At 33.6% G+C, this 19,110-nt stretch overlaps 1 protein-coding gene and 1 long non-coding RNA gene across 19 annotated transcripts in view; one reads left to right on the top strand and one right to left on the bottom strand.

Moving 5' to 3' along the window:
- The window catches only part of LOC143225590 (USP6 N-terminal-like protein), an 84,944-nt gene that overhangs the window by 5,231 nt on the left and 60,603 nt on the right, over positions 1-19,110 (bottom strand). For all 16 annotated transcript variants that reach the window (XM_076455292.1, XM_076455307.1, XM_076455300.1 and 13 more), the window contains 4 exons: positions 16,222-16,331; positions 12,018-12,066; positions 11,490-11,555; positions 8,879-8,933 (listed from right to left, as the gene is read on the bottom strand). In XM_076455292.1, coding sequence (XP_076311407.1) covers positions 8,879-8,933; positions 11,490-11,555; positions 12,018-12,066; positions 16,222-16,331 — 280 coding nt within the window. The remainder of the gene's footprint in view (positions 1-8,878; positions 8,934-11,489; positions 11,556-12,017; positions 12,067-16,221; positions 16,332-19,110) is intronic.
- Positions 1-19,110, top strand: part of LOC143225592 (uncharacterized) — a 49,493-nt gene that overhangs the window by 18,696 nt on the left and 11,687 nt on the right. Inside the window, exon 3 of one of the 3 annotated variants that reach the window (XR_013013948.1) lies at positions 10,556-11,756. The exons of the other annotated variants lie outside the window; for them this stretch is intronic. This is a non-coding gene — a long non-coding RNA (uncharacterized LOC143225592). Of the gene's footprint in view, positions 1-10,555; positions 11,757-19,110 lie in introns of those variants that run through there. 3 annotated transcript variants of the gene reach the window in all.

The following is a 19,110-nucleotide window of genomic DNA, read 5'->3' as shown; positions in this document are numbered from 1 at the left end:
TTTGTCATTCAGAGATCCTTGTTTGGTAATCATTCTGCATATACAACTGGTTTCTCTTGTAAATTTTACATCAGAGAACAGTATTCACTAGCAACATTGCTGTTTGTGGCTGATAAGAATCTCAATGCTATCTGAGACTGTACCTTTGTTCAGTTTCCACCACTACAACATATTAGGTTATTGTATCAAAAGTAATACAGATAAATTAATTTCACTGGTGATGGTAACTCTGACCCACTTGACTAACACATTGTTAATGCCATATGTGTCTACATATATCTCAACATAGCAATTCTCAACTGAGTTGCAGTTTTATACAATAAACTTAACATGTGGTGGTGCTAATGGGGAAAATGCCATTTACATCACTTCACTATCTATACCAGTGGCGCACAAATTCCGAGTCACCGAGTTGCCCACGATGTCCAATGGGAAAGTCAAACATAGAGTTTGTGTCTACACGAAGTTTAAGCTCTATAGAAGAATATGCATTAGATTAGATACTGGATGGTTCCATATTTGTGTCGAGCAAGAAAGAAAATTTAATAAGCAAATCTCGTTAATACATAGGCATTTAATCATTGGCGCAATGACATAATATTTTCATAATTACTAAATCTCATGCATTCCAATTGTTCTTCAAGATTTATTCACGAGCTCTATTTTGATATTACTTCATAACAAAAATGGCAGCTAATTGTAAAAGAAAAGTTCACAATGAAAATCGGCAGTTTCATGATGATTGGACTGTGCAATACTGTTTTGTTCAACAACAGAAGAACATGATTTGTCTGCTGTCATTCAACAGTAGCAGTGGCGAAGGTATCCAATATAAAGCATCATTACGAGCCGAAGCATAAAGATTTCTACAACATTGTCGGTGATGAACGAACAACTCGAATTGAATCTCTGCGGGGGTTGCTGAATCACCAGCAGAATGTTTTCTCAAAGCAGACAGCAGATTTAGGTGCAGCATATGAGGTCAGTTACGATATTTCGTTGATGATAGCAAAGTCTGGTCGACCGTTCACTGATGGTGATTTTGCCAAGCAATGTATGATTACTGCATCGGAAAAGTTGTGTCTGGAAGCAGTTTGCAAGCTACAGACGGTGGCTTCGAATCGTATGACAGTTCAACAAAGAATTTCACACCTCTCAGCAGACGTGACAAGGCAGCTTACAAATAAAGCAGCCAACTTTGTCTACTTCTCTTTGGCAGCAGACGAGTTAACTGATATCAGTTCAACAGCACAGCTACTAGTTTTTGTTCGTGGTGTGTCATCATCATTTGATATCACAGAGGAACTAATCGGCATGAGTTCCATGAAGGGTCAGACAACTGGGTCTGCTCTATTCGAGGAGACAGTACAATTGTGTAGTGGTGTTTCATTGGATTTCACGAAACTGGTAAGTGTGACAACTGATGGAGCACCAGCCATGACAGGAGAAAGCACTGCTGATGAATCATCGAGGAAAGCAGAACAGACAGTTGGTGAAGTTGCCCTGTATTATTCACCAACAGAACCTGTGCAGTAAAGAACTTGGTTTTCAAGCACTGATGGCATTATTGATGAAAACCATTAATTTCATCAAATCAGGAGGGCTCAATCACCATCAGTTTCAAAGTCTTCTTGAAGAAATTGATTCAGACTATGGTGACCTTGTGTATCACTGTGAAGTACACTGGCTGAGTCAAGGGAAGATGCTCAGAAGAAAGATCAATGACACAGAAGTGATTTCCATGACTGATCCAGCATGGCAAGCTGATTTGACCTTTCTGGTTGACATGACACAACACTTGAATGATCTGAATTTGAAGTTGCAAGGCAAAAATCAGCTTGTCTGTCAGCTTGAAAATCACGTCTCAGGTTTCAGGACAAAGTTGCAGTTGTTCCATCAACAAGCAGCATCAGGTAACTTTGTGAACATTCCCACTTTTCAGTCACAGCTACAGAAGAATCATGACATTGTCACACAAGTTTATGTTGGGAAGCTAGATACCTTGATTCAATCCTTCAACTCACAGTTTCATGACATTGACCAATGCAGATTGTTGATGAAACTTTTTGCTGATCCGTTCAGTGTGTGTGTCAGTGGATGACTTGTCAGCAGAATATCAGCTCGAATTTACTGATCTTCAGGTATCTGATGAACTGCGTGCTATTTATTGAGAAAACAGTTTGCTCGACTTCTACAAAACGTTGCCCGATACATTTGCTAATCTGAAAAAGAATCACACTTGTCCACACCAGCACGTTTAACAGCATGTACTGCTGCAAACAGGCTTTCTTGCATATGAAACTGAACAAAAACAACACTCGCAATCAACTGACTGATAATCATCTGGAAGCAGTCTTGAGTCTTTCAACGTCAAACATCAAGCCGGACATTTCTAAGCTCGTAGATGACATGCAGCACCATCCATCGCACTGAATTTGTGACAGTTGACATATCATAACATTTCTTAGAATAATGTGCAAACTCTTTGATGTAATCATTATTTGCGAGTTCTTAAATGTGATGTCCATCTTGTGCGAAACAACTGTGGGACGATTTTAATCTTCACTTTTTTGTAGCCTCCAACGGTTACAAGAAGTCTGTTTGTGGCCCCTGACCCAAAAAGTTTGTGCACCACTGGTCTATACTTTTACCCATGTTTGATTGTAGTACTGTCAGTGCTAACACTCTCTTCATTAAAATTTGTTTCACTGCTTGGTTTTATTTATCTTAAAATAAATCCTCTTAACTCTTTTGCTACTACCTCAGTGAATTACACCAATCACATGACCCAAAGTTGACCATCACTTTCCTTACCACAACCATTAACTTTTTTAACGTTTTGTGCATCTTAGTGTAATTTTAAGTTTTAGTAAACATTACAAGACAGCTGTAGACAACAAAATCAGAATTTTTAATAGGGTATTTTAACTAAATACAGGCTGGAAACATATAGAGTCAGTATTGATTGCTCCAAGTACTAAACAATTGTATGTTAATATTAAAAATATGTTTCTTCATCTGACTACTTCCAAGTTCAATTTCTTAATTTCTAAAACCCCATAAACATTTTTTTTCAGAGAATCTTTATATTTTATGTCATTTTTTGAAAATTAACTCTATATGGGATTGGTCAATTTGTCCAATCTTGTAACCACTACAGAACTTCAAAGGCTGAAAAACAAAGTCCTATATGTGCATGAAGTTCCATAGTACTTCCCCCTGACTTTCTACTGATCTTTCCACATCCATTTTCTATATTTATTTTACTGTTAGCAACTAAAGTAAAAGCCTGCTTAACATAAAACAATAAATCTCTGTCCCTGCCATTAATTTTTTTTGCATGATACAGAAATATGACACCGTTAATACCAAATACGCTTATGTGGCACAACTACCAGAACTCTCCCACAGTAATCTCAGCTCTGAGAATGTACTGAGAGATGATTTATCAGCTTGTTTTCAGCACAGTAATTACAATGAGAATTGTATAAAGTAACGAAAATGCAAGCAAATGTCTATAATAAAATTCAGTACAAAGTCCACACTGATCCAGTAAATATGGTAGATATTTGGATGTTAGTTATCTTACCTTAGGTGTATAAAGTAAGTGCTTAATGACATATATTACTATTTGCTCACAAATGCTTAATTAGTTATTTTTCTTGAAACATAGAACAATAAATAAAAAGATATACAAAAAACAAAACAATAATTTATAGTACTTATAATGTTAAGAAACTGACACGCACTCAAATATAGTACTTGCTGTAAGCCTGATTTATTCTCTCACATTGAGGGTGGAGATAAATTCATTTTTGTATATTTCAAAGATGCATTTTAGAAAAATAAAAAATTATCATATTACTATACTTATATATATATAAAACCACTGTAATTTATGTCTTTCTAACTATGCTATATGTGGATTAAAAAAATCTCATTTCTGTTCAGAGCAATGACTTAGGGAACAGACTTCATAATTTTCAGTGAAATACAAGTTTCCCCTTCAAGCCAAATACACTGATATCTTAGCAAATCAAAGAGGTGGGAAATTCTAATTTTATATTCAAGCTTGTAAATGTCTGAAATTTGAGTTTCTAATTCACTAATCACTATGGATATTATGTGGTAGGTGTAATAAAATAAATTGAGCAATAACATATGAAGACATGCTATATATCATTAAAAAAAATGCTTTCTTATAATTAAGACACTAAAACATATAATATCAAAATTTGGCTTTTAAACTACATTGTGATGAAAATTTTATTGATGTATAATGATAAGAAACTTGTTTAATTGAATTTTGAAAGTAACTTTGTAAAACAGTGACCTGTCCACAGCAAAATGGTTAAAGTAAAAATCTATAAAACAGTTACACAGAAACTTAGATTGCTTTATGTTCTAATTACAAACCAGTCTCTCAATAATGCTTTCATTGTCTTTAGTCCAAAGGAGCTTGTATTACCTTTTGACACATGGAAATGAAGAGTAACCACAGATGAGATATTTTAAGTTATATTGACTGTGAAGTTAATGTTTCTAACAATTTTTTCAAAAGGCTGTAATACATCTCTGATAGGATCCAATCATTTTTGTGGTAACTGATGATGATGTCAGCAGCACAGAGGAATATTGCTCTGTTTCAAAAGCCTATAAGGATATCTCGATGAATTCCACCTTGTCTGTACACTTTGGGAAAGTTTATTTTGAGGCATACAAAAATCACTTTATATAGCCATTAATTTTGAACATACTATAAAGTGGTCAAAATGTGTAACATTTCTAAATGACTGTTATGAGATTAAATACGGCTTGCTGGAAGTCTAGAGCATTCATCATCACAAGTAGTAAAACAGGGAGAAGACATGGTTTATTTGATAATTCAGAATCATTAGGATCTTTCACAACATTTGGTTCATTATTTCTTATTATGAGTAGAGTATTTTACTTTTCGATTTCACACAAATTCATTAGATTTCATAACATGTTCCTCATTGAATGACCACTATGACTTTTAATAAAATACTCAAGTGTTGATATTGAGTCACACTTTTTTTCATCAATGATTTTTTGGGCAGTAATTGATGAATTTAAATTATAAAAGCTGTTAATTATTTTTAGTGTTTAAGCCTTTACCTTTTCATTTATAGTTTATCTTTAGTGATATATTTCCCTTTCTTGTCCTTTAACATTTATTATTCATTTTGACACACGTCATGTGTTCTCAGGCAATATAATGGTATCATCATCAGAGATGATTTAACCATCAGCAAAATGTTCTACACTTGCTTAGTAATGTAAGCCTCATTAAATGTTTCAAATATGAGTTTTAAAAAATAAATACTAAATAATTTACTAAAATATGAAAGTAAATCCTAAATACATTTTAACTGTATGAAATTAATAAGAATCATGATGAGAAACAACTCAAAGTGCCAGCAAGGACAAAGCTGCAACAATGCTAAGAATGGATTAATGCAATTCTTAAGTAGGGCTTGTACTAGTTTTAATATAACCATTAAAACATTGTGCTTTAAAATTAGAACTTTCCATTGGTTATAAACATGTACATCAAATAAACACATGTGGCTTATCAACCTCAAGTTTAAGTTTAGAAAGTGGGCATGGCTACTGTCAGGAAATGAGAATATTTCATATTCTTCTGAATCGATCCAAATTAACTTGAAACTTGGATGGGTAGATAGTGCTTTTGGAGTAAAATTTAGTCCAGACATACACTGTACAGGTGCTATTAAATCAAGTAATAGAGACAAGAATCAATATATGTAAATACCTGGGCATCACATGGCAATACAACTACATCTTTTTAAACGTTTCTTTATAAATAAAGGAAATAAAACTCAGATAATATAAAACTTTCAGTTATACATGATGATACTAATATCATTATAATACACAGAGTAAAGTGGTTAAATTAAATTGTAAACTTAACTCGGAAAAACCTTGTAACACTCACGGAAAGGAGTTTAAAGAATACGTGGTAATCAAGGGGTTAATGTTTAGAAACTGAGTGTCCCTAGCAAAAAAACTGATGATTTTTCTATGATGAAGAAAAAGCCTAATCTTTGAGATGGATCAACTTAGGTTATAGTTTTTGTTTCCACTTTTGCCTTTTGTTGAATATTTGACGTATTCCTAAGATCAAGGTAAACATGCAATTTGTATTGGAGCAGTGGTTCTTAATCTGGGTTCAATCGAACCCCAGGGGTTTGGTGAGTCAGTCTCAGGGATTTGGCAGAGGTCAAGACACACACACTGTGTGTGCGCTGTTCTGTTCACCACACTCGTATGATTCGTGATGTCATGCTCCACTTGGCCATCATTGGCTGTGGCTGATCATCTCACATCACTTGGTTTTAATATCTGTGCTGCAGGAAACTTCGTGTGCTTAGCAGTTGACTTGTGACTGTAGTAATCATGTGTTATTTGTGATTTTTTTTCCTAATCTTTCAATCCCTTCATACTATGTCGAGCAAAAACAAAGTGGTCGGACGAATACGTACAATATGGATTCATGTGTATAACGGAACATGATGGGAGTCAGCGTCTTCAATGCATTATTTGCAATGCCAAGTTGAGCAATTCTAGTCTAACACCAGCAAAACTAAGAAAACACTCCCTAAAGCTGCATGGAGATGGGAAATACAAGAACACAACACTTGCTGAATTCAAGGTAAAAAGAGCCAGGTTCGATGAAAAGGCTACTTTGCCTGTTCTCAGCTTTGTACCCATTGACAAACCGATCCTCACAGCATTGTATCAAGTTGCGTACTTGGTTGCAAAGCAGGGCAAACTACACACCATTGGTGAAGCACTCGTAAAACCAGCTGCGTTGAAGATGGCAAATATCATGCAGGGAAAAGCTGCTGAAAATAAGTTATCCCAAATTCCTCTTTCAAATGACACCATCAGCAGCAGAATAGATGACATCTTGGCTCAAGTAGTTGCAGATCTGATTTCAAGCCCAGCAAAATTCAGCCTTCAACTCGATGAGACCACTGACGTTTCCAATCTAAGCCAGCTTGTTGTATTTGTGTGCTACGTGAAGAACAATGAGATAAAAGATTTTTTATTTTGTAAGCCTCTTACAAAAATAACTAAGGCAGCTGACACGAAGAAACTTGTGGATGACTTCTTCAGAGACAACAATCTTTCGTGGGATATGATTTCTACAGTTTGTTTGGATGGAGCTTCAGTTATGCTGGGACAAAACTTGGTTTTGGTGCGCTGGTGAAAGCCGATGCACCACACATCATTGTAATGCACTGTGTTCTACACAGGCATGCATTGGCAACAAAATCCTTGCCTTCAAAACTGGCAGAAGTATTAAAAATTGTAGTGGAATGTGTGAACTTTGTGCAAAATAGTGCCTTGAAGCACTGCATCTTCAAAGTGCTGTGTAATGAAATGGGCTCTGAATTCAAGGTACTTCTGTACCATTCTAACGTTCAGTGGTTATCCTGGGGAAAGGTGCTGAATCGTGTTTTTGCCATGTGTGTGTGGAATTAGCCCTGTTTTTGCGAGAGCACCAACACTGTCATGCAGATTGCTTTGAAAAATCTGAGTTCATTCTCATTTTGGCATACATGGCCAATATCTTCAATGCTCTCAATCAACAGATGCAGGGCAGTGGAGTGAACATCATCGAAGCGGAAGAAAACCTGAAAGCTTTTCAAAAAAAGCTACAGTTATGCAAACGACTAAGACACAGAGAATGATAACTTTGCAAACTTTCCCCTGCTGGACAACTGTGCAAGTAAGATCGAAGATGTGTCTGAAATCGGAGACATTTCTGTACCTGGGGAACTGAAGCAAGCAATTGCCATGCATTTAGATAAGCTTGCAAAGTCTCTCAACAGATACTTTCCCACCAGAGAGTCATATCCAACATGGGTGAGACAGCCGTACATGTTTAGTGTTGCGACAGCAGATGTCAATGATAAATACCTCGACAAAATCATTAAACTTCAGCAGAGCCAGATTCAACAGCACCTTTTCAGAACAAAAACGCTCTCAACGTTTTGGTGTCACCAAATCGTAGTATACCCTCTTATTGCTAAGAAAGCCCTTGAGATACTCATACCATTTATTACAACGTATCTTTGTGAGCAATCCTTTTCAAGGATGGACATAAAAATGAAGAAAAGGAACATACTTTGTTGCAAAAATGATATGAGAGTAGCACTTGTTAAGGTGAAGCCACACATTTCTGAACTTGTCTCTGAGAGGCAACACCAAAAGTCACATTGATTTGCAGTAAATATTCATTGAGTTATGTTTTTGATTTTGTGTGAAATTCATGTTTAGTTGGTTTTGTTCTTTGAACACAGTGATATTGTGTGCAACTGATGCATGGTTCATTTTGTGCACTAATAAAATAATACCTACTTATGTTTTGAATTTGAAAAAAATCATTTTATTTTTCCAATTATACAGGGTTCTGTGAATGCAAGTACAAAACTTCCAGGGTTCGGTACCTCCAACAAGGTTAAGAACCACTGTATTAGAGGATTAACTTTTCACTCTGACATCATTTACCAGGGAACATTTAAGCATGACTGTTGCAAGAGTTAAATTATGTTTTTTATTAAATTAAGGGTTAGTAGTGAGTAACTCTTGAGCGACCCTTTGGACTAGAAACAGTTAAGCACAATTGTGTTATTGGTATAACAAAACATCCTATTTTCTGCACATACTACTGCAACTCATTTATATAAGCAACAATTGGTATAAGAGATAGCAGGAACAAATACAAAGTTCATTTTTCACGGACAATGGATGATAAAATTGTAAGCTAACTAACAATGTATTATTTCAATTTTTCTCATTCATATATCATGACACTTGAACTTACCATGCATCGCATGCTTCTCATTTGACATCAGAACAGATAATGACCAAAATGCATCCTGTAAACCAATGAGAAATAATTCTTATTCATTAATGGAATAAATCTGTCAAGCTGTTTTAAGAGATCTGAATTTTTATTTATAACTTAGATGCAAAAAAAGTGTGCAAACTACAGTAGATATAGTGCAGTTCAATGCTTAATGTTAAAACCAATTAAAAAATTACTTTGGTTTAATATTGAAGTGCTATCGTAATTTAACATCTGTATTTTCAAGAATATTACTACTAGTGATACAAAACATAATTCCAGCATTATATAGAAGTGAAACATAAGTTTATAAATTTTAATGAAAATATATACTTTGTTTTAATCAAATATACGTTTTTAATTAAGTCCGTCCACAACTAGTATTACACGTATTTGAACATTAGTTTATTTGGTAGACTAATGATTTGCCTAGGCATATGCATGCAGCTTTTTGTTTTGTTTTTTCCAAAAAAATTACAAAACATACACTGGAGGAAGCTTAATATAAAAAGTACACTTTCATGTGCTAAGAAATACTTGTGTAAATGTTCTGTGTTTAAAGTTTAATATTCCGTTAGTTAATGCAATGACATACATATATACAGAGAACAAAGTGCAAGTTTCAAAAACAGCCAATGTTAAACCTCAATATGGGAAGCTCAATGTCATGGTTGAATACAAATACTGCATGTTTAAGAAAGTGTGGTTGGACCAAAAAGTTGAATAACATTTTAAGGTTTTAAAAATTCTAATTACAATGAAATCATCTTTCAAATATTACCTTTGTGTACAATATATCATTTACACACATCTAACAACTACAGACAGCTTAAATATAGACAAGAAATTACCTTGCTAACTCAAACATTAAATTAAAATATAATGTAAACATGCATTTTATTCATGTGACAATTTGATTAAAAACATCTATTATTTTTGTGATAAAGGTTTATTACCTACATGATGCAATTTTACCAATGAATTATTTAAATATTTTATAAAAATTTCCTTCTCTTTTTAGTTAGTTATTATTAAGCGTAAATAATTCATAAGGTTATAATAACCTACATTTGACAGAGTTAACCTCTGTATATATGTCTATGTGCATCCTTCACTTTACCTTCTACATATTGAATTTCACTTATTTCTTCCCACATAGTTACAGTTATGTGTGTGTGTGTGTGTGTGTTTAGGGTAACATTATGGTGAATTGATACACCAGTTATAGTTAGTAGTCAGTGTTATAATACAAGCCCACTTATCAATTAATAATGAATCTTCTGTATTTTATATACCTTGATTCTATTAATTAATGTTTCTTACATCATGTATTTGCTTCTCACCTGTTCTGACTTAATGCTATTTATATATCCTCTGTATATCAGAGACCCTTGACATAATGGATTTTTACTCAAAACACTTGAGAAAGAATAAAATGAAGTTGACAGATAAAGTCACAGTCATTATGTCAGATTTCTCTGAAGACAAACACAGAATCAATAAAGTGCATATGCCACAACACAATATGATCACAGTTAGTACTAACCAAATTAATCAAAGACCCACTGAACAGCAGAAACATTTAGAAAAATCCTTTGTGAATTCCAATAAATTGGAGAAACAAAAACTAACAAAAGTTTCTATTTGGAATAGTTCATCACGACAGAGGAAGACAATAAAATAAACTGGAATGATTAACAGGAAATGAGCTACATCGAAGAGAACGGAAGATAATTATAAAAGAATGTCCTCGATATACATACAACTGACATTCACAGCTTTATTATATATAACCTTTCTTACTAAGATTTATTTTGTATGAAAATTCAAGTTTGAATAATTATAAATCTACAACTTGTGAGCCAAAATTACCTCTCATAGATGTTCTTTGTATTTTCTAGAAAACATGATGGTCAAATTACACAAGTGTTGTCAATCAAAAATAAACAGCATGCAAAAATTAGTTTAATGTGAAAAAACTGGTGTTCTTTTGTTTTTTCAAATAACATTCATAGAAACACATCATAATTCAGATGCATAATAAATATAGAAAAACTCTTTAATGCCAATATATCTGTGAGTAGATCAGCATCTTGGAGAAGTCCATACAATAAAAATAGAATGGTAAGAAAATAATCCCATGTGAACACAAAACAACAATGTGGGATAAAAGAAGCCTTCTACACCCACCTGAATGACATCACATTTAGCCATCCTAACACAGAACTTAGCATATCTGGGATATTCCCCTTTAAATCATTAAAGTAGCAAGTTGATTCATGTACTAACACAAATAGTCTCTCTAATGACTTCTCCGAAGATAGTAATAAATAAACAACCAAAATATGGGGAAAAATTAATTAGTAATTATAATATAAATAAAGAATAGAAATAAAACTTTAGTTACTAATTAATAATTGTACAGGATACTGATCACGAAAATAATTTATATGGTTTCAACCTTCTGTAAGTACTGGTTCTAGAAACTGTGGAATGTGTGTGATACCAAGATATTTATAAATATTAAGGAAATAAACAGTTGTACAAAAAGTTACAATTCCTGTTATGTTTTTCAATCTTCACTCACCTCCTCATTCATATACATTAATAATAGTGCAGCAATTTGACTCATTCCCTGACAGTATCCTATTTCCTGAAACCACATAAACAACAGTCATTACATGCAATCCATGTAAAAACAATAGTAATTATTATGTTCTGATTTTAATACTAGTCAACAGTAAAAGATCTTTTTTATGCACAGCTAAAACCTGTCTCAACTTTAAGATATCATACATAATCTTGGAATGAATAAAAATATATAAAACTTGCATATTTAAAGATTATTAAAAAATACTGTGATTTCTTTCAAACAGTTTTTAAACTGGTCTGAAAGAGATGGTTTAAGTTAATACAAATTATAGAAAATAAATGCTGTATGCTAAAATGAAAATAAAACAAACTTATTTCAACTGTTTTATCTCCTTTTACACTTCTTACTGTGTTTGTCAATGAGCATATAGTTGGTGGAGAACTCTTTAAAAGAATAACTTACAAGTTGTACTTAGTGTTGAACACCAAAGTAAACATGTTTAATACACACAATAATACTTACAGTGTTATACATGGAGTAAGCTGCAAGAACTTGAAACAGAGCTTTCTGTCTTTAAAAATAAAAATAAAAAACAAGTTATAAACACACAAGCTGTAAAACATAATAAATTAAGGTCAACATAATGTAAAAACAATTAATTACAACAAATAAAAGGGCCACACTAGAATATCCTGTAAAAATATCACTGATCACGTAATACTTCTCATTTGTTGTATTTATCATTAAAGATCCAATATAATGGAAAGAAAAAAACAACATAGTATTCAAGTGACAGAAAACATCTGCATTACTGTATATGATTTTTCACAGAGCAAAGTTGTATGTTGTATACCAAGCATTAATTGCACTTTATAAAGATTACATCCTAGATCCTTTGATTCCACTTCCTCTACTGTGAACTGCATTCAGTTTTATGGCCAAGGTTACATACTACTGCATAACATCACAGTTTCTATTGTAACAAGCTACTGTGAAGTACAGTAAGGTCTATCATAAATCACACTTTAAGAAACTTCAAATAGTTCAATGAATGCAGATAAAGATTTTTAGATCATGTTCAAGTAGACTGAAGAAAGAAAACTCACTGAAATTGCAATGAGAGAATCACCTAATTAAGTACACTTTTTTCTAATGTTTGACTTATATAGAATAGAATGCATTGTTTTGTTAACTGTGTGCCTCACTGTTAGCAGCATTTTCAGCCATAATCCCAGCAATATCTTATGTACACAAAGATTAAATATGTTAATTACATATTTAAACTTTATGCACACAGTTGAAATTCAAAATGCATATACCACAGTTTTTTTGCAGTTGCATTCAAAATTCAATTAATCTACTTCATTAATAAGTAGTTGGAACATCTGCCCTCTGAACAGAAATTATATAAATTCATGATTTAGAAAAGGTAATCTCAAGACACGAAAAGTTGCTTCTCTTATATGTAACTGTGAAAAACCACAAATACCCATAAAACTGCAAGACACAAAATGCAAAACCATAAATTTGTGTGCTACTTCCCATGGACCCAATAAACTTCCATACTAAATTTGGTGAAGACCCATCCACACCCTGTGTGGTAGTTACATGGACATACAACAGACAGTACTATTATGGTTATATAGCTAATTGGTTGGCATTTTATTGGTACAAAGCAACAGCTGGTAAAAATAAGAGTAAAATTATTAAAATATGTAAAAAGGAATCATGTTAAAACAAAACAAAGTCTAATTTTTTAATTAAAAACTTAAATAGTATTAAAAATTTAAAAACACAACTGAGGTGGATAGTGTTACCATTGCTAATGACACTGTCCAACATTGAGAGTGAATCCATGGTAAAAATATGTCTAAAATGCTGATATTACCCATGATCATAACTATGGCACAATAGTAAAATGTGGGCTATTGTGATTTGAGTATCTCACAGACCACACATTGATGCATCAGTCCCAGATAAAAGAAAATAAGTTAAAAAACTGACCAATGCATAGCCTACCCACAGCAACTTCCTCCTTCCAGTCCTTAAAGGAGCAAAACAGCCAAAGTCCAATAAATAGGTTTTATCTGTAAAAGCTTACAATCACACTTCTCACTCTAAGTCAGCTGTCAACTGGCATGGAGCCAAGCCCTGAACACAGAACACAGGACAATAGTCCATGTATGGTACAGGCACGACCACAATAGCACTGGAGTAGACAGACTTAGCTGTGGTCAATGAATTTATTCTCACGAATACCAAAGTGGCTCAGTATCTAGAAGATCTGGATACAAATGGACGATATGAAGAAATGGGCTAATCAGTTTTGAATATCAATGAGAACAATCAGTTTTGAATATCAATGAGAACAGGGTTAGAACTAATGTGAAGGGATTTCAGAGCTAAGCAAATCAGTATAAATAGTACAGTTCATGTTTTGTATAGCTTCTACGTGATCCAAGACAAGAGAAATGACATACAGTTCAGCAGTAAACACAGAAACTGTAGAGGGGATCCTGTGTGCAATCACCAAACCACAAAAACGACTGTAGAGCCCAAAAAGTCATCTGATTTTGAACCATCCATATGAATGGGAATAGAAGATGGTATTTCCAATGACGATTCAGATGACTCAAAGAAAGATTACATTGGGGGATAGTAATAAGCCATGGTGGGATGGACTAACCAATGGAAACAATAATGTCATCCAAGGATGGAACCAATCCAACCAAATGTGCCAAGATATGAAGGACAAAAAAGGGCAACAGCAAACCAAGGCATGGCCCACTGAAGAAGAAAAACACAACCCCAGGTGATATGCTGTGGTAAGGATCAAAGTTTTGAAGCATACAGTAAAGACAGTTGCAAAAAGCAGAGGTGTAGAGGAGTTTCTGAAACTCACTGTCAAACACTGGACTGGAGAAGTGCAGAAAGCCTCTGTGCAGAGCCAAAGCCCCTGATGGTGATGAGGGCCCAACATCTTCAAGGCCAAGATCCTGGCAGAGACACAGATCAGAGGCCCACAGTCCAGTTTCAATCACATGAGGGTTTGATAGATCTTTAGCATAGGACAATGATCCACTCCCCAAGAGGTTGAAGAGAGGACATGACAGATGTTCCCCAACGTGCACACTTGACACACAGCTGCTTGATGTGTGGAAGAGTGAGCTCATGGTCAAATATAAGCCCCAAGAACTTTGTTTTGAGGACCACAGGAAGTACAACATCCCTGAGGATCAGATGTTGAATACTCTGTTTGTGGCAGAAGTGTATGCAAATGGTTTTAGAGTGAAAAAAAAGGTAAAACAGTTTGCTGTAATTCACTTCAGTAAATGATTGAAGGCATTCTATAGTTGCCGCTCAATAAAGCACATACTTGACAACTGATAAAAGAAGTGGAAGTCGTTGACATAGCTTGCAACTGTAGGGGGGAAGTTGTCCACTGATGGTATTAATCTTTATAATGAAAAGTGCACACTCAAGACATGGGCAAATGGTCATGCAACTCGTTGAGTGGAGGTCTTGTAGGATGCCATACCTCCGTGCAGTATCACAAGTTTTCCCAAGGTCAATAAATACAAGAACAAAGTGCTGCTGCTTAAGAAAGATTTCTCTGATTGACAGTTCAAGTTGAATCAGTTGGCCCCCACTGGAGAGCTGTTTTTGGAACTCACTTGGTGTGCGAGAGGAGGTTGTTTGATTCGAGGAACTAAGCAAGATAAGCATTAACCATCTTCTCAAAGTTCTTAGAGACAGTTCGTCAAAGCAATTTGAAGGTAGTTTGAAGGAATCTTGGGATCCTTCCCAGGTTTAGAAAAAGACAGGACAATAGCAGAAAAACATTTTCCTGCCAGATCCTGTTAAAAACAACTAGAAGAATAGCAAGAGAGACAGAAGAGAGAGATGGCACAACATCTTGTAGTGAATATCATAAGGTCTAACTGCCAGACCGATGAAGAGTAAGCTTAAGTTCCATCAGTGATCATGCCCATAGAGATGGTTTGCCTGAAAGGAAAGAGGAGATCATTTTGACCAAGTCTTGATGATCAAGATGGTGAAGAATCAAACAGAAGTGCTAGATGCACGAGAAAAGCTCTCACCAAGAGTATCAGTGATGCTCTGGCCATAGGAGAGCAAGATCAAAAGTAAGACAGAAGTATACTGCCCACTGACCTTTCAAATATTGTCTCATACGACTGGAACTGGCGGTAGAAGAGATGCTAGTTGTGAACTTAATCCAAGATTCCTTTTGGTTTTAATGTCTTACATGCTGAGCATATGCACAAGCCTGCTGGAAAGTGATGTGGTTTGAAAGTGTGGGATATCTATGAAAGGTATCTAAGGCCCGTTTCTGAGCCTTCTGTGCCATGTGGCAGACAGGATTCCACCATGGACAAGGATGCCGTGGAAAATGTGTTGAGGTTTTAGAAATAGATTGAGCAGTTGCATGGAAAATATGGTCAATTACTGCTGCCACACAATCGTCTATTGATGATTTACAGATGATTGCATGATCAAGTTCCAAGAGAGTAGTGAAAGAGAGCCATTTGGCCTGGTTCAACTACTGCCATGGCACATGGGTCGGGAAGCATTGAACACGGCCAGTCTCCCTCAAAATTATAGGAAAATGATCACTGCCCCATGGGTCAAATAAATATACAAATAAAAAATAAATACAGATATAATTATATACAGATTTATACAGACAGATATGAAGTACACTTACTTATTACCATAACGCTCTCGAAACATTATGTGATTTCTGTAAGTACGATTAACATCTAAGTCTATTTGTCGGATATCTGATGACCATTTTCTAGCTCTTCGTTGCATTTCCTATAACATGAAAGCAAACAAGTTTTATTACATAAACAATAACTTACATGTAATAACTAATAACTTCATTACAAGTATCACATTTTCTATATTTTGAAAAATATATTTTTTGAAGCAAAGTAAAAATTATTAAGAACAGAAATAATTACACAGACAGATCTTCTTACTATGCAAGTATACATAATACTACTCAGTTCAACAAAACCATACAAAAGCTATCAAGCACCTGAAATAAATTATAGCATTACAAAATAAATGATAAACTAACCAAAGAACTATCTTTTTCTTCATATTTTCTTACATCATTAATCTGTTACTTATGCTATAACAAGTAAACAAATATTGCATAACATACTATTTATGGATGACATTAGAGTCATTTTCACATTTTCTTACTAGCAGTTTGATAGTATTTCTTTAATACCAAGTACTTGACATTCAGCATGGTTAACATGTTACACCACGAACACATACGATTTCATTGAAAAACTAACACATTTATTTTTTTAATATGTAAAAGTAAATGTAAATACCATAAATAGCTTTTGTTTTCATTCACTCTTAATCCTAAGTGCACTAATGGGAGTCAAAGTGCACATACTATGAACTTTTGCACAGTGCCATTCAACATGGTATTATGTATTTGCTGTCGGAGTTATCTATTAATTTTATCATATACTGTTGAGTTAGCAATGTCTTATATAAAACAGATTCTGGAAGGAAAAAAAGAGAAGTAAATACCCATGCCAGATGTTCTATTGCAGGTATTTTCAAACTGTGGTAATCAATTTGTTTCAATTGAGTCTTAGTTTGTACTTCAAAAAATGTTTAAACAAAAACTGGTACACAAGCTTGACAAGTTTGAGAAATACTGTTGTAGAGATTATGTAAATATAATATGTAAACTGCATAATAAAAGTAATCTTATTATTAATATGAACATCACCATACACTACAAGTTGTTAGAGTCTGATTCAGATTAATGTTGTAAATTCACACAGTTTTAGTACAAATACTTAACTAACACATACAGCCCCTTGTGTACCAGACTTAACATAGTTTATGTAGATATATGCAGCAAATTTAGAATTACAACCAACACTCTTCCTCTAATATAAAGTAGACCCAGTGAACCAACCTTGCACACATTTGGTTAAGAGATATCAGCTTATTTCAACTGTTTTAAAAAAGTTAAAATCCAACACCACTAACCATTATACTAGCGTGTGTTATACATATCAAATTTATTCTTAAGAATATTTTTTCACTAGTCACTCATAAAATTTTGATGTAATGAACCTTACAGTTGTTGACTGTAATCACACTGGATAAATTAGAGATAAGCCTGTTCCAGAAAACAGGAAACAATGACTTTGTTACAAAAAAGATAAGCCATGGAAGAAAGATTGCTAAAAAACAATATCTGATTAAATGTTCTTACTAAAAAGTTTGACTAAAGTTTCAGAAATTCATTACATGTTTTATAATGATAAGCAAACGTGTTTTCTCATTTGTGATATCATTAGTAATCATTTCCACACCAAACATTCAGGAGAAAACATTTCCTCTAAAACAAAATTATAACTGAAGTATTGCAACACCAAACTTTCTTTTGATGTAGGTTTTATTGATATTTGTTTGAATAAAATAATTAAAAAAAAGCAATAATTTATATTACAAATGGAATTTTTATTCAGATCGTATAAATAAACTTCCTGCCTGTGTAGTAACTTCTCCTCCTAGATGAAACAAAAATGGAAATGTGTAGGTTAAGAATAAATTAGAAGTTTACTTTTAGCTAAAATGATTTAAAAACAATTAATTTTACATGCTTTTTCATTATAACTTTCTTGTCTTTAAAGTTTATCTTCTTTCTTATAATCTTGTGCCCATAAAATTCCCCTTCTTTATACAAATAGAAGTTTTTTTTTAGTACATCATGAGACTTGTTATTTACTATGATTACTATTATGCAAGTTATTAACTCTCTCAACACCAGGTCAGTTAAACTAACTGAACTTGTAACCATTTCATACTCATTATACTTTCTATGCTTTAACTTTGTAATACAGAATGTCTATTTTAATAAAATTTGGCAAACATTCAGTAAGCTTTACATGTTGTTTGTATACAATAAACAAGTTTTTAATGAAGTGTTTTTACAAAAGATTTATACATGAATATGCTGATTTTTCTTAATTAGTCTGAGTGGAAAGTGAATGTTAACTTATGATTACAGATACTTTTCTTTGTCTGAAAAATCAAGTTAATTTGTGTAACCTTCAAAACCTCCTAAATTAAACTTTTTTTTCAGTAACACTTTACATTTCACCTGTTACCTACCCTTCATTTGGTAGACAAATCAACATATAAGCAAAAGAAAAGCTGTAAAATCAAAATTAAATGAGCATCTAAATTTTTTTTTACCTTATCACTGGCCACCAACTATCAAAGTACTTCTCTTGAAAGTCTGAACTGCTAAAGATTTCACTTTTATTTTCTTTGTTTATTTTACTATCAATAACTGAAGTAGAAACTGGATGAAAATTAAGCAATAAATCATTACTTGCATCATTACATTGTTTATGTTACACCAATACTCTTGTAAACAACAAAGCATGATAGAAGAAACAAGTCGACGTGTTCAGAGAACACAATGCGGAATTTATCAGCTTATGTATCCTGCAACATTTACAATGAGAATTTCCCAGGACTGCACTTTCAATCTATGAAAATATTTACTATATGCTTCAGAGTCAATTCAATAAACATGGCAAGT

The sequence above is a fragment of the Tachypleus tridentatus genome, chromosome 9 (assembly GCF_004210375.1).
Source record: "Tachypleus tridentatus isolate NWPU-2018 chromosome 9, ASM421037v1, whole genome shotgun sequence".
NCBI classification, from domain to species: Eukaryota; Metazoa; Arthropoda; class Merostomata; order Xiphosura; family Limulidae; genus Tachypleus; species Tachypleus tridentatus.
Note: the sequence above shows the minus strand (reverse complement) of the source record. Positions and strands in the feature narration are given on the sequence as shown.